The 16,824-nt window shown below is 47.6% G+C and overlaps 1 protein-coding gene across 1 annotated transcript; it reads right to left on the bottom strand.

The window, feature by feature from the left end:
- Positions 1-4,773: 4,773 nt before the first annotated feature.
- LOC1280759 (longitudinals lacking protein, isoforms A/B/D/L) lies at positions 4,774-15,038 on the bottom strand. Its single transcript, XM_061657920.1, has 3 exons — positions 13,573-15,038; positions 7,923-9,344; positions 4,774-7,825 (listed from the first exon to the last, which is right to left on the bottom strand). Exons 2-3 carry the CDS (start codon positions 9,240-9,242, stop codon positions 6,521-6,523), a joined length of 2,625 nt encoding a protein of 874 aa, XP_061513904.1. The 5' UTR covers positions 9,243-9,344; positions 13,573-15,038; the 3' UTR covers positions 4,774-6,520.
- Positions 15,039-16,824: the final 1,786 nt, after the last annotated feature.

Genomic DNA, 16,824 nt, shown 5'->3' with positions numbered 1-16,824 from the left:
GACCATCGGTATTTCTGTTGCAATTTCTTTCGCGTCAGCCGTTTGACGTTTGGGCACAACTATTGATAAAACAACAGCGCAAGTGTACACCATACACACTATTTATGAGGTATTTAGATTTTAAAATTGATTATTTTGAATAATTTAAAGCTCATATCATGAACAAATGTATTTATTTCACCCTTATTTCATCAAACTCTTGTAATCAAGAGGTTTTGTTGACGAAACGGCTCTGTCAACTGTCAACTCGCAATGATCCAGCCTTGCATATCTGGCCTCATGTAAACGGCACAAGGTAAATAGACACACATTTTCGCAGGTTCAAATAACACAGTTTATAAAATGTGTAATTCTTCCAACAATTTTATCAAGAAACGGTTTAAGTAAACAGAAATAACATCACATTTAGCTTCAATTAATGTATTTGAATTGTGGAAAACAGCCCACACCGTGTGAAACACACCATATTCCTTTTGTATATATGACACTTGGTTTGCGAGCGTATGCAAACTGTCAAAAGACCGCAGATCAAAACAACTGGCGTTTGAAAAACAGATGCCAGCTTCGGTAGTGTTTGTAGTAGTTCCGTTGGCTAAGAAAGGATTATTCGGTAGTTTTAATGTTTGTAACGCAATCTAATGAGCTAATATTCTATTTGTTCTATTCCCGTGTTCACCACTTCGTCGCCAACTTTGGTTGGAATTGTGTCTCTGTTCGGTTGTGTGTTGCCATCTCTTCGACAACAAGTGCTGACATCAAAGTAGGGTTTGGAACACGAAGAGCTGATGTAAGTGTGTGCCTGTAGTAGATACGTGTTTCTCCTCTATTTCGAAGATGATTTTGAAGCTTAAGAACTAAAATGGTAAGTGTTATTTGTACATTTTAATTTGAATTGTATCGAAAAGAATCATTTGTAGCCGGAACTACACGGATGTCTAGCTTGAAACGTATTTGTCTTTGGCTAGTAGGTGCTGCTAGTTTGTGGGAGCATATTGGAGTTGTCCATAGAAAGCTGTTGCATAACAATCATTCTGAAAAAGCGGTGTGGAAAAATAGCCGGAATATTCAGTGATTATGCGTCTGTTGTTCTGCTATCCTCTTCTTCTGTTTGGCGTAACGTCCTTCACGGAAATGCCGGCTTATACAAGCTTTCGACATTTAATTAACTGTTATCTCAATGACCAAATTTACACCATCACCATTTTCTACGACCGGCATACCCGGGTATCCCGTACATTTAGTATGGGAAGTTTTTCGTTTTCACATTAAAACTTAACTAACAATAACTTTTGTTGCATTGAAAATTAAAATATCAAATTTGGCACAAAGGTACGGACATCCCAAATAGCCAGCTTTGAACTCCATAGCTGATTTGGGGCGGTTTAATGAAAAATCGTTCCAATGTCGTACTTTGTGGCTGATTAACAGATAAACGGTACTTTGCGGAACTTTGGAGTTTTTTTACAAGCACACCGTACTCTTTGGAACTTTGCAGCTGATTACTACTATCTGTAGGGTTCACGATGGAACTTGAAGGCTTGTTTAGAAGGTGTGCCGAACTTGGTGGAACTTCATAGCTTTTTAAAACTGTCAGGATGATTCGCATCAGGAATTCTGCCTAATTTTATATTCCCACAGATCCTGCCACGACAGGAGGGTTTGCAATTTGCCAAAAGATGTAATTTGTAAGAAAAATAAAGAAAAACAATACTAAAATTATTCAAATTATGTAAACTAAGTGGAATCGTTTCCGAATGATTCCATTTCAATCGGAAGCGGTTCCGGAATATCGGTACAATGTGTCAAGCTTGGTACCGGAGTCGTCGGTGCCGACCCAGAATCGGAGCAAGAGTAGCGATGTTCGTAAAGGATCAAGGACTAAAGGATGCAAAGCAGTATTAATTCCCTGCAGATCCTTTTCTACAGAGTTTTCTACAATTCAACTCATTTACTCTCTGTGGTGACTAGTGATATACTCTTTTCGGATTGATAATATTGTCTTACATTTTTGGCACATTTTACTACATGTACTAGTGTGATAAAATACCAAAAGATGAGTTCATAACATGGATAGAGTAAGCAAGAGACTCTTACAAACTCTTCCAGTTGAGTAGAATTGATACATCCACTTGCAGGATTCAACTCGCTCATTCACTATTACTCAGAGTGCTCAGCTCTATCCTGCACCACCCCATCCAAAAATTGATCGGATTTGTCCATCGATGTATTCCTCTTCATCTTATACCGAGATACGCAAAATGAGCCTCAAAATAGAAGAAAATACACTACCTTCATACATCGAAACTGGAATAAACGAGAAATATCAAGGCACAGCTTTAAAAATCCTTTCTTTCTATGTAAAAACACACACATAAGAAACAACACAATGATACTTATAATGTTTCTACAAAGTTTTTATTATGTTCATGCTCATATGCTTTTGTGTTTGCAAATGCAGCTATACCGAGTTGAGTTGCGGTTCGACTGTGCAACATTCCACGAACGATTGCTGTAACAAACGTTCACAACTCTTCAACACAACACAACACTGATATGCCTTCCTGCGACGCTACTTATGCTGTTTCGATGCTGTTCTCCCATCTGACACAGTTGCATAAACTTTCATCTAAACGTTCGGTTGATCCTGAAACCCGTAATCAAACATCCCCTTCCCCCGCATTCCACAACCGAATCTAATCGGGTAGGACTTTTCCATCTATTCAGTGAATTGTTTTGTTTTATAAAGTGTATGTTTTTGTTTTATTTTTATTTTTATTTTCATTTTTATTTAACCATTTTTACTAACGAGAAGCATGCTCTTGCTGCCCCTTCCTTCCGACTATCCTATTCGTTTACGCTAGAGGATTCCTTCCTGACTGCTTGCCGCACTCTAGTAATTCAATGACTATTTCACAAACTTAATTTTGGATGAGCGCGGGAGGCGTTTATAAGGAGGTGGGTTGGGATACGCATGGTGCAGCTAAAAATACATACAATTTACAACTCTGCCGCGAGTTCGAGTTCTTCTGGCCTAGCAAATACTGGAGGATTGGCAGGTCCTGGCAGCTCGCGGCCGCCTTCCGCCGCGTGTTCCATGTGCTCCAGTGGATTTACTACACAGGTGATGATATTGCATCGGCCCAGCACATTTTTTTTTCTTTAATTATTTTGAGAATTTTAAACAACATTTCGAAGGGCACACAAACACACAAATGCACACACATACAAATTGCAGACATTCAAACACATACATCCACACACATACACACACACTCTCTCACGAAAAGGGGGTAGCCCGTGCCGTCACATATGAATCCTGCCGGAATATTACATTAAGGTTTTAGCGCAGTTTTTTTTGTTGTAATCATAAAAGGACAATAATGGGACAAAAAAATAAAAGAAACAAAATAAATACATGCTTACAGCGGGTGCTCTACTGGGTGTGTGTGTCAGCCAACTGACCAGGAGCACCGCGTCCGTCCAATCGGTCTGTCCTTTCGGCCCATCTCGGTCAAAGGATATATAGGTGGTAAATATTAAACTCAGTCTTTGCGTATTTGCGCGGGTAACGTAAAGGGCTTGTTTTTTCTTGTTGCTAGGAAGGATCTTTTGCGTAACGATCGGCCTGGCATGCGCTAAATGCCTTCAATTAAGGGAAAAGAGGGGGGACCAAAGGGGTTGTTTGGTGTGAATGCAGCTCGATCCAAGGATATTTCACCAATGGGATCCGGACACACTTTCCTACATCGTTTGCGATTCACTCTTTCGCTTGCGTAATACGCGTCTGTACACATTTCTAAAGTCCCCAATCCCCTTTAGGTAACAACAAACAAGGTTCTCTTAATCAGTCTTTTCAATAATTATCCTTACAATTGGTACGCTTTTAATGGTTCTTAACGTTATCGTTCTTTTGCTGTATCCCTTTTGCCACCGTTGGGTTTGATTTCTGGTGTCCCTAACATCTACTAACATACTGAGCAGCAGTACGATGAATAATACGCATTCAACATGAAGTTCTGCGTCTATAGTTGTATGCTTGTTTTTTATATATAGTTTATATGGCATTGTTTTTATATGTTTCAGTTTTTTCGTATTTTTTTGTTGTTGTTTCTTTACTGTTTTTTTTATTTCCTTCTTCTCTCCTCTTCTCTTCTCTTTATCAACAAGTCAATGCTACGGTAACATCAAAGCCTTTTTGTGTTTGTTTTTTTGTTTTGTTTTTACTACTTCTCTACCACATTCTTAACGATGAGGAAACCACCAACATGCTGTGTATTATACACTTTATCTTTTTTGATTGCTACTTTTTGTTTGTCTATTTCTACGTATACTATTACTACTTGCTCTACTTTTACTACCATTACTACTACTACTGCTTGTGTTACATGCCTTAAATAGTTTGATTTGCTTGTTTATATGTTTTCTTGCTTTGTTCACTAGGGCATCGCAACGGTAAAAAAAAAGAAATATATATGGCTTCATCCTGGTAAAGCAGTGTAAAAACGTGTAAACTTATCCGTTTTTTTGTTTTCATTTCCGATTCACAATGTGTAACTAATTTCGTGTGTCCATCTTGCCTTACACTCGTATGGTAACTAGCTAATAGGAAAACTCATATGATGAAGAACATTTCCACGTAATGTAACGTACTTTCTTCGCCCGCCTTAGCTTCCCATCTCGATCTCGGTTGTGATGAGCGGATGCCAAAGCCGGAGACATACGGAAACAACATAAACATAAAATGCAGGAACCGTGTTGTTTTGTTTAACTCTATAACTCGCTCCTAAGCTTATAGGAATCATCATAATTATAGGCACTCAATGGTAGAATTAATCTGGGGGTGGCGAGGCGACATTCCCCAAACCCCACTGTTCTTGTCTTGTCTTGTAACGATGTTAAACTAATAACCACATAGAAGCTAATCAGTTAGCGATTGAAAGGCAACATAGATATCCGTCTATAAAGCTAGAAGAGGAGGTGTATAAGAGCTTAAAACAACGGGAAAAAACCTTACAACTAATAGTACATAATTTGGCGATACCATCCAACGCAATATTGGTTAATTTTTTACAACTAATGTAACTACTGATAAAACAATATTCGTTCGCGTGTTTGTTTGTTTGTTTCATTGTTATGCTGTTAAGGAAAAGGTGCGATTTTGCCTTTTTAGTCTTGTTTTGTTTAACGCCAGGATAGTCGTAGTAATATTAGGGTAGTACTTTTGCTCACTAAGGCTACCGCGTGTGTCGCTAAGGATATTATCGTCAACACTTTACCCGCTAACACTTTCGAAAGGGGGTTGCACTGCCAAAACTTTAAGAAACGATGGTGTACAGGCTTTAGAGCCTGCGGTTTTCGATGCGGCAAAGGAAACGACGAACTAGCCGGGAGCTAGGCTTTAATGAAAACAGCTAAAACGTATCGCGCTCCACCGCTTAAAGAGAGTTAAACAAATGATTTGGAAACGAGAGCAAAACAAAAATCATTTAAAGCAAAATGCGTTTCCCCATCCCTGGCAGGAGGGGTTTAAAGAAGGCAATTAACAAGAAGGTGTAAAAGCCCAAAATCATCTAAGATGGGTTCAAGCCTAGCCTAACGACAAACGACTGCTGTTTCTGCGCCGCCAATTTCCTCCTTTTTTTTCTCTCTCTCTCTCTCTCTCTCTCTCTCTCTCTCTCTCTCTCTCTCTCTTTCTATTGCACTTCCGTTGTGTGGGCAACGCGGCCTTGAAGGAAAATCGCACACTTACGACATACATACAAAACACGTATCATCTATTGCCTGATTGATAGGGGTTAGCTTTTCTTACTTTGTTGGAGTTGGTGGGTTGGGTTATCTTTGTTGTTTGTTGGTTTGTGCGGTGAGTACTCGTTTCAGTCTATAAAGGTTCTCGGTTTAACTTTAGCCGACAAAGAGAATGCGTACGAAGAGAGGGCGCGTAGCTAGTAAGAGAGATTCTGATTTGTAAATGGATGCCTCTTGATGGTGAGGCTTTCATGATGTAGAATGTGCACTACTGATACTGCTTACTGTTAAACTTTGCTAAGTGTACGAAACAAAATAGATAAAAAAAACATGCAGCAAAATAGCTAAAACTACAGGTCCTCTAGGCGGCTAAATGAAATTGGTGGGATCGGTTTCGATATGACGTCGTTGAAGGTAACTTTCGTTCGTGCTCTCTCAAGACACACATTTGCAACTTCCTGCATGGAATCGTAGCCACGTGGCTCCCCGGGAGGGGGTTCGTCGCTTGTGAATTACGGTTTATTGCAAAACCTGGTGGGTCCATCAACGGACCCAACTCAAATTGCCCAACTAACGCTACTCTAATGTACTTCCCCATGGGCTTGGAGGGGAGGGGGAAAAAGGCGTGGAAAAACTCAGTGAACTTAGTTACCCGTTTCCAGTAGTTTTCTACCGTTTTGTCCTTCACAGTGGCGAATAAGGTTTTTAGGTTTTAACGTTTAGTTTAGTACGAACATGGAGGAGACTGCTCCGGGCGAATGGGACTGCCGCCGTTCTACGACGATTCTGCGGGCGCATTGCTGTCCGCAATGATTTCCCGCTTGATGGTGATGTTGTAGTCTTCCTTTAACTTACCGGGCGCTGGCACAATGACACCCTGCTGCTGCTGCTGCTGCTGGGGAGGTTGTTGCGGTAGCGAGGGTGCAGGTGAGGGTGATCGCGACCGTGCAACCGCCGACCGTACGACGGACACCGCCGCTGCCGGCGGTGGTGAGACGGATGGTCCCCGCTCTTCCGAGTCCCGCTTCGGGCCCATGGACAGATCCTCCACGTGGTCGTCCTGGCCTTCGGCCGGACCGCCGCTCGGTGGCCGTTCGCCACAGTCGCTGCCCGGTTCGTCGTCCTGCTCCATCGGATGGTGGTCCCGCCTGGCGTAGGCCGGTTCCGACCCATTGTGATGCTCTCGGCGCTCGCGTTCCGCAAGATCGCGTGCTTCCCGCTGCTGCTGCTGCTGCGCCGAATGGTGCCGATCGTCTTCGGGCGAGCTCATCGAAACGGAGCGCATGTACTTCATCAGCACGCTCGGGCTCGGCGAGCGGGCCGTCCCGTGCGTACCCGGGGACGTGCTCATGCCGTTGACGGCGGCGTGAGCGGCCGCCGCGAACGCCATCGCGTGCAGTGCCTCGCGGCCGGCAATGTCGCCGCCGCGTGCTTCCAGCGCCTGCTGCAGAAAGGAGGGATCGAGCAGGGCGGCGGCCGGGTGCGGGATGGTCGGCGGCAGCCCGTGATGGCTGCCGTGCTCGAGCTTGATCATGCGGCCCGCCTCGTGATGGTGGGCCATGGCGGCGGCGGCAGCGGCAGCCGCCGCAGCAGCCGCCGCGGCCGCATCGTCCTCCTGGGACGACTGGGACGGGAGCTGCTGGTGGTGGTCGCCGCCCGGATGGCCACCGGGCCCGCCGGGCGCACCGCTGCCCGGCCCGCCGAACATGTGGCTCGCACCGCTCAGCCCGTACGGGAAGGAGGCCGGACTGCCGCCCGAGCTGGGCGACCGCTTGAGCGCCCGGTTGATCGGCCGGCCCGTCGTAATGCCCAGCTTCTTCACCTTGTCGTACAGGGTGCGGGACGGCACGCCGAACTTGCGCGACGCCTGCAGCGCACTCATGCCCTTGCGCACACACTCGATCGCGTTCAGGATGTCGGTGCGCGTGTACTGCTTGTAGCGCTTCCACTCCGGCTTCTGCTGCTGGTGCGGCACGTACGATGCTAGCCGCGCGTCGCCGCCAAAGTTGTGCGGCGAGTCGAGCAGATCGTCATCGAACGATTTGTCCGCGTACGGTGAGTGGGGTTGGTCCTTGATTGACTGTTTTTTTTAATTTATTTTTAGGAAAAGAGATGGATTTGAAGAAGAATGTTATTGAGAGATTCTAATTGAAGGTGCTTGAGCTGTAACCACCTACCTTATAACCACTGCCGTTGGAGTGATGACTGCTCGGCTGGTCCGGATCCGACTTCATGCCGCCCTGGTACTGGGACTGTATCGTGGCCACGGTTGCCTGCGCTGTCCCAGCCCCAGGCACACCGCCCGCCTGCGACGAGTCGGCCGGGTTGGCCTGCGCGAGCACGTTGCGCAGGATCGGTGTGTCGCGCAGCATGCTCGACATCGACTGGAGCTTCTTGCGCTTGAGCGGGTTCATGTCGGTGCTGGAATCGTACGCCGAGCTGAGCATACTGTGCAGCTGCGTCTGGCCGAGGGAGGGCCAACCGGCGGCCAGGGCGGCAGCCGCCGCCACGGTCGATGGTTGCGCGGAGGCTGAGGAGGCGGAACTGCCGGACTGGTGGGATGCCGAGGACGACTGGTGGTTGCTGCTGGCGGTCTGCGACTGCAGTGCGATCTGTGCCGATACGGAGGAGGCGGACGAGCCGGCGGACGTGGACTGGGTGCGATGGGGCGGCGGTGAGGTCGTGGCTGGCGCGTGCGAGAAGGATGCGGAACGGTCGCGGCTACGCTCTTCCCGCTCGCGATCACGCTCCACCGCGCCGGGGCTGCGAGAGTACAGGCTAGAGTAGGGCGACTTGTACGAGTACGGTGGCGAGGAGCTGCTGCTTTGGGCGAGTGACACGTTCGTGGAGGTGGAAATGACCGGCGACGACTGGTGCTGGTAGTGGGGGTAATGGCTGCCACTGCTGCTCGTTGGCGGTACATCGCGCCAGGAGGAGGATGTGGCGGTTGCTGCAGCAGCACCGGCTGTGCTACTACCCGCAGCGGCACCGGTAGCAGTAGACGACGAACCCTTGCCGGTGTAGTTGTTGTTGCTGCTGCTACTACTGCTCGCGTGCAGTGTGGTGGCCGGGTCACGGTCGCGCATCAGCTGATCCACATCGACCATTTTGCTGAAGCGCCCCTTCAGGTCCGCCATATCGTACAGGCCCTTCACCTCGAGCTGTTCCGCGATCTTCATGATGCGCGGGATCTGTGCTTGGGTGACGTTCACCTCGCCGGTGTACATGTACTCGAGCAGTGCGCGCATCTCGAACTCCTGCACGCCCGGGAACAGGATGCTGCAGTGATCCATCGGCACGTCCTGCAGGATCGACTGGAAGTAGGGCGAGTTGGCGGCCAGCACGACCCGGTGCGCCTTGAACTGGACCTGGTCGTCGACGTAGATCGTGCAGTCGACGTAGCACTCCATCTTGATCAGCGCGTCGAGTATCTCGACCAGGTTCGATTTGTGGTTGTTCCATCGCAGACAGTACGTTTGCCCTTCGCTGCTACCCATGGTGATGGAGTCGAGTCGCCTACCGGAGGCGGGGAGAGGTCGATGTATATCGGTGTTGTACGGTGTGTATGCTGCGCAATTGCAGGCAGAGCTGAACGTTCGCTGGGGTGAAAAGGGATGAATAAGAGGAAACCATTCTACCGGTTAGTACACAACAACACTGTACACATTCATCTCAGGATAAAGGATAAAGAAAGAGAGAGAGTAGCGCCTGCGACAAACAAAAAAACGCTTGCAAGGGTCCCCTTGCGGTACAATTACACTTTGCCAATGGCGTTGCGCCCACTTGTCCACGAGCATTTCCTCCCGCGACGAACAAAAACAACATTTGCGTCGCAAAATGAGCGCCTCTGACGAAAGCCCTCTGTTGTTGTTTACGCGAGGGAGGTTGAGTGACGAAATGTATCCACCACCGCTCCACGCCTCGTGGAAGTGTGCCGTGAGTCACGCGGAGCCCGGAATGTGTCTGATAATCGCAATCGCAAAGGTAGCCGTGCACGCGCGCGCGTGTGTGTGTGCCTGGTGCCACCCCGCTCTAGGTCGCAGCATATCAGCGCACCGTAACGGAAGCGTGATTGCCGAAAATTGACCCATCGGGGCCGTTATCTTACGGTAACGGCGCAAGATTGTGTATTTTGAAGACGAAACCGGCGCCCGAGTGCGAATATCGTGCGAAAATAACAACACCCCCTGGGCTCCGGACCGGTCATCCGCTCGATTAGCTCCGGTTATCAAACCGGTGGTGGTGACCGGAAAAGCATGGCGCTGATATTGGGAGGTACAACAGCAACAACATCGGAGCGGAAAACGGTAACGGGGCATGGTGGATTTGACTTTTGCCACTGGCTTATCTGATTATTCCTTGCTGTCTTCTACACACAGGTGTAACAGGGGGCCGAAACCTCATATAGGGAACATTGGCTGGTAGACGGGTGGGATGGGTTAGCATCGTGTCGAAATCGCACATCGCGTGACCACTAAACCGTGCTCCGCCAATTTTAGTGTACAAATTAGGGACGAACGACGAGTTGCCTTTATTGTTGTGTTTCTTGATTTGGTTTTGTTTTTCTTCCTTTTTTTTGCAACCAAATTCTATTTTTCCATGCCCGATAGTAGGTGTTAGAGAGGGAACGAGAGACACTTCTGCAAGAGAGCACTGTGTTCAGAAGGGGCACCGATTCAGACGGTTTAATATTTGCAACGGAAATGGAAGAAAGTCAGGAGCTTTTGCCAAATCCTTTCTTTCCTCCGACGGCGTCCGTGCTTGTTGCGACTTTTATCTTGTTTTTCTTCGCATTTTTATTTCACCATTTCCTTCGGCGGGCAGATTTCCGTCCATTTCGATCCTTATCATGGTGTCTGAAGCACCAGCAGCAGCAGCAGCAGCAGAATAATAATGAAAAAAGGTTCCACTTCACAAAGGGTCCTCCAGCACAGAAAATCGAAACACTTGTTCAAGCCAGAGAGAGAGAGAGAGAGAGGGAGTTTAAGGAAAAAACAAAAAAATAACCCAAAGCAAGTGTGTTTTCTTGGGTGAAATCGGGTTTCTACGTGCTTGCCAAAAAAAATGTAAGCCAATCTTTTTGCCCTCCATCCTTATAATCCACTTCCTGATGTCCTAATTTGGCGACCAACGGCTCCGGCCCTTTTTCGACTTCGAATGCTCATGCCAATTTTTCCGTTTCGTTTTATCCTCAAGTGCCAAAAGCTCAACAGCAACAAACCCAACAAGCGAAGAACAATGCGAAAATGAAGCAAACACGCACTGCCAAAAAAAGAAAAAAAGGATCATCATCAACAGAGCGAGGAAAATAAAATGAAGAGAACAACAAAAAAACGTGCCCAGACGGAAGGAGAATTTGAAAAAAGGCAAGCGATTTTTGCACTTTGCGCAGCGAAGAAGGGATGCGTGTGCTATGCGCGCAGGTCAAATGCAACCTGGAGAGGATCGGAAACAAAATAAATCAAGTTCATCGGTCGTCCTTTCTGCATTCCCTCGGATAAGCGTGAATAGCAGGAGGATTAAACACACGGTACGGTTGTGCAATATTGGGTTAGTAGGCGAACAAGGTGCCTTTTGCTCTCTCTCTCCGTATACCGTTGCAGGTATAATGTGGGTCAAATTAGGATCGATGCAGGAGCGTGCTGCAGAAGGGATGTGCGGATCGCTGGACAAACAGACGGGACCTAATGTCCTCGGGGTCAGCAAATTCCCATCCTCACAAGATCGCACCAGCATCATCATCATCATCATCAACATCAATTCCATACTATCGTAAGCGGCAATGATTTATTGACAAATGCTTCTAACGCTGGGACTGAGATGGTGGCTGAGGGACAGTGCACAAGCACTACCGGCATACCGCGCACCGGCGGCGACCCCCGAGATAAATGATCCGGGAGGGTCCCTGCCATCGAACCCTTGTCTCGAGCTCCTACCATTAATTACTCACACTCACTCGCAGCAAAGACATTGCGAAACGGACGACCTTTTTGGGTGCTTTCGGCAAAGTAACTCCGGCAGCAGAGGGAACGATTTTGGGACTGCGTGTTTTTTTTTTTGCAATTTGCTGACGGTGCCGGTGCCATAACTTGCCTCGACTTGGCTGCGTTGACGTCACCCACACACCCCCGAAAAATCGTCACGTCACTTAATACAGGCGAAGAAAAGAGCAAAAAAGCAGACACCCCTAACCACCAGAAGGTAACCTTTGGCTTTCCCACGGCTATGCAGTTCCCTGATTGTGTGTCTGTGTGCAGTTAAGGCGATGCCTCAGCGCATCGCAAACTCTTCAAATTCGAAGATCATCAGTTTGATTGCGGTTCATTTCGTTTTTTTGGTCGTGATTCTATTTCTTCCTCCTTTTGTGTGTGTGTGTGTGTTGCTTCGGGACACAAATCTATTGCGTGCGCGTTCCCTCCCTTCTTTTTTTTCTTCGACGTTGCCTTTCTTTGTGAAAAGGGCAAAAAAAACAGAAGAAAAGGGGCGCAAATAAACTATCACTTCTTTGCCATTGTTGAGTGCCAACAACCAGCGGAGGAGATGGAAAGCAGCGGAATTTAGACAACCCGATGCCTATTGCTTTGAGGTTAAAGGTCCGCACAATAAACGGGGTAGGATCATCTTTTCTATTGCATTCAAATGGCCAAAAGGGAGATGCATGGGATGCACTTTGATGCATTCGAACAGATCATTAAAAATCCCTCCCTCGGGTTGCGAAGGTTGGTTATGCAAATGTTTCTGTAATGCTGCACTGTCGAAGGGGAATGAAAGGACTGTTTTGGGAAGCGAAACAAGATTAGACAGCAAACGATAAATGGGAGGAAACGTTTTATGCAAATTCTTCCGCTTCACTTTCGCACGGATTCTCAAGCAGGAAGGGATGGGAAAACAGCGGGATTCGAGAAAAAAGGAAAGTGAAGATGAGTTTCGCATCATCAAGAACACAATTTCCCAAGGCCTGTGTCTGTTGAACGACCCAAAACCTGCACAGCCATTGCATCATTGCGGTCGAAAAGATCACCAACAGCAGCACCACCAATCGTCTCGGGCTTTGGCTGCTGATAATGCACAATCTCGTGCGGAGTTATTCACGTCACCAATGCCGTATCTTGTGTAAATGTGTACGCTCTATCGCACATTCCAAGAAATGTGAAGAATTCCAGCCTTCACCGCCAGCAGCGTTCCGTTGGGTAGTTCTAGCAGCCCTCAGACAGACAAACCGATTCCTCCGGATTTTAGAGAAAACTGACGCGAAAAAAAGATCAAATATCCACGACACGATGTTTAAAAGTTTCTTGAAAACGGCATTCAACGCCGTCCTTCGGGAAATCGAGCCTGTCTATTCCTGGAGTGCAAAAAAAACGCACACACGGAACACAGCAACACAGGGCAACGAACATGTGTGTGATCAGCACACATTTCGAACGATGTTTTTGGATGTGATCCTTGAAGTACACAGACATCGGGTTTGCGTTCTGTTTAGTGTTTGGTTTCCGCCGTTCGCTTTCTATTCGCAGGCGACCGTCCAAATTGTGCAATGTGTGCAGACGGGCATGTGTGTGTGTGTTCTGCCTTCGTTTGGCCTAATTCTTCGCCCGCGTTGCTTATCGCTTCTAGCGAACATATGCGCTTGTCTTCCTTCTGTGAGCAACTGAGACTAGCGAGGGAGTGTTGGTGTTGCAGGAGAAAGTTGTACCTCGTACAGACATCTCTTTTTTTGAGACGTTTTGTAAATATGCAATGTCACATGATCGTCTAGCCAGCAAACATGTGCAATTGTACCAACAAGAGAGAAAACAAAAAAAAAAAGAAGTAAAAACAACTTACCTTTCGCTGACGTCTGCTTCTAGCTTTGTCCTGGAAAATCGCCTTATGTCGCCGTAATCACTGCCAGAACCGTTTCGTGAACAACAAAAAACGAACCGCCTGCTCACCAAAGTTCACGCTCATCACGACCGTGTGTCTGCACACATACACACAGCTACACTTGGTTGATGCGTGTGGGTCGTCGTCTTCGTCGTTACACACACGGCGTTCGGAATGGAGATCGTGTACTACAACAACCGCGCGTTGGTGTGTGTGTGGGGATGAAGGGTGATGATTGAAATGGGGGTAAGGGGCGAGAAAAATTTTGATAACCTCAAGCACAGCTAGGTCCGAAAAAGTTATTGCAGAAATGTGTGTGTGTGTGTGTGTGTGTGAAAAATTCACGTACTCGCTAGCCGCTTCCTTGCTTTCCAGAAGTTGCTAGGCGGTGGCGTTGCTTGATTAATGCTGTGCGAGGTGAAGAAGTTTTGCTGTGAGGCGCTTTTTTGCTTTTTTTTTTTTGAGAGATGAGACTGAAAACTTGCTTGTTTAGGGTACGCGCACGATGACTTTTTTACGCCACTTTTGTCTTCTTATTACTTTTTTCTTCTAACGCGTTCGTTACTTCGCTACATTCGTTATGCTTTCTTCGATGCGATCGTTGCTCAGTTTTTCATTCACTGTGTAATGCACTTGCAATGCAACAAACTTGTAAAGTTTTACTTGCTTTTTTGCACTTTTTTCTCTTCTCACTTTCAACTTTTGCTTCACTTTTTTGCATTCGTTTGTTTCCTTTTTTTTTGTTTAAATTCACTAATGTTTCGTTTTGCTTTTCTTTTGTTTGTTTGTTTTCGTTTGTTTTTGTCGTTACATCTACTTCGCTTTGCGCACGTCTTTCATGTTACCATGTTACGAACTTTTGCACCTTTGCACCGGAACTGCACTGCACTGCTGTGTGTCGCTGCATACACGCGACCATACTTCCGGAGTGGCGCGGGAAGGTCGTCTGCGCAAACTTCCGCCCGTGCTGCTGGCTGGCTGACTTGGCAAATGTCACGTACACCTGCGACGAGAGGAGAGGATGATCCCGTTACTACTAGTTCACTTGTGTGTGTGTGTGTGTTTTTAACTTTGCTAAATTGAGATTTAAATGCACAACTGCGTTTGAAACGTAACGTACCGTTTTTTTTATTTGTTTTTTGCTTTTTTCGTTTGATGCACTTTTGCACTCGCGCCTCGCTGGTTTTAAATTAATAATTCAAATTCTCGCTGCTGCCACCGCCGAAAAAAAAACCCGTACGCGCTTTCACAAAACTGCACATGCAATTTTGAACTTTGCCCCACCACGGACACTTTGCAACACTCTGGAACGCCGTATCTATCGGCCCGGCCGCTGGTGCGCTCTCGTTTTTTCGATCGTTCGCGGACTCACGTGCTTGCCAATGAGCGGACTTTTCGCTTCTGATTCCGAGAACGGTTGCGGCCAAAACCAGAGCCCACCGTACCGAAAATTGCCCGAAGTCAAAACCCGCTGTCGATGGCACTGGCGGGGGAGAGTGGAAGTAGCGCAGAGCGGGACTGCACACAGACCCCTGCTCACTCTCACCAGCACCACCACCAGCGGGTCACTCGTCGCACTGTCTCGCTTGCACCACCGGCTGGCAAGCAGCCCAGCAAAAGGATGCACGAAAGATGCACGATCCTTTGCCACCCGTCACTCACGGCGCTCCTCGTTCCTGTCCCTTTTTCGCAACTGGCAGTTTTCCCTTTCCATGCCTTGCCCACTGCACGCAGGGCTGGGCTTGGGTGAGTGAATCTGCGCCCTTGTTCGAAGGGGGTTTTCCCTATCCCTGTTGCTCTCAGCATGCACACGCGCACACAAAATGCTCGCTCTCTTTCCCGCACTTCTCTTTGCGCACTTGGAAAGGGCGCACTTTTTATGCTGCACCGCGCAGCATCGCATAGGGGAAGGAAGGAGTGCCGCCGCGAGTCGGCCAAACAATTCTCTCTGCTGTGTGTTCTTGCTATCTCTTTTGTTCGCCGAGCGCAACAAACCTGTCTTACCTTCCCCTGTTAAGGGTTTGGTCCTCTCGCTTGCGCCGACCCTAAAGGTTTGTCGCTTGCGCCACCAAAAACACAGCTAGCCCTTCGGTGTTTTTGTGCTGTGCCCTTAGCACAAAAATTATTCGGCAGACCCAAGAGGGGGTTTTTGGTGGGACCACCACTCACGCCGGTGCACTCACCGCCGGACCGATTTATGCACGCAGGCTGCAACGGCATCGGACGGTGGCGTGGGGGAAATGGTTTTGTTGATCGCGCACGCAAAACCTTCACCGGCAGCCAGCCGCCGGGCCGGTTTGTGGAGGGGATGGCTCACGCACGCACAATGTGAGCAACCCCCTCCTCCCGCGGGGTGCATCGCGATGCGCGTGAGTTCTCGCACACGGGGTGCAGCACGATCGCGGGCAAATGGAAAAGCCTGAGTTCTCTTCGCCCCTCTCCCGCGCGCTGGATTCTTGTGCTTGCTTGTGCGAGATGCAGTTTTCGGTGTGCGAGCGAATTGTGTGCGATGGTGAAGGGACGGACGAGCGGGATGGATGCTAGCATATCTACACACACACACACATACACGCTCAGAGGCACAGTGAGATCGGAACAAACAGGGCTAAATTGCTGTTGTCGGAGGCAAGTTTCATCACAGCAAAACGAGCGATAGAGAATCACACACACATACACGCATACACGCACACAGACACACACACACACACACGAAACGTTCGTATCTAGCGCATTTCTATGCTCTCTGCTTCTATATCGCTTCTATCGTCTCCCGGCCCAATGGATGCTTCATTTATCTCCTGTTTCACTCTGTATTGCTGCTGTGCGTGTTTGTTTCTGTCTCCGTCTTTCCTCTATCTGTGCACCGGAGGTCAGCATTCAACGTGACACGCCACGTCGATTATATTGGCGCATTCGTTGACCATAATCGTTAGCATCATGCTCAGCTAGCACTACGGTCGCGCAAGTGCTGACCGGTAGCGCGAGGGAGGCGAAAGAGAGTAGAGGCAGTTAATTTGCCTTCGTATCTGTTTAATAGTTATTTCTATGATTTTTTTAAATATATTTTAAAAAATATGCTTTATTTACTTTATTTTAATTCTGTTAATGTACTACTTTGTAGAGAGTGTTATGTTTTTTTCTTCTCAAATTTAACTCAATCTTTGTAAAGTATACGAACGGTGATAATCAAATGATATTTAATTCATAAATATA

This window comes from Anopheles gambiae, chromosome 3, assembly GCF_943734735.2.
Source record: "Anopheles gambiae chromosome 3, idAnoGambNW_F1_1, whole genome shotgun sequence".
NCBI lineage: Eukaryota > Metazoa > Arthropoda > Insecta > Diptera > Culicidae > Anopheles > Anopheles gambiae.
This window is presented reverse-complemented; position numbering and strand designations above follow the sequence as displayed.

Coding starts and splice junctions, on each gene's coding strand:
- LOC1280759 (XM_061657920.1), bottom strand. CDS start 9,242: ATGGGTAGCAGCGAAGGGCAAACGTACTGTCTGCGATGGAACAACCAC. Junction 7,826..7,922: donor CCAACGGCAGTGGTTATAAG/GTAGGTGGTTAC, acceptor TAAAAAAAACAG/TCAATCAAGGACCAACCCCA.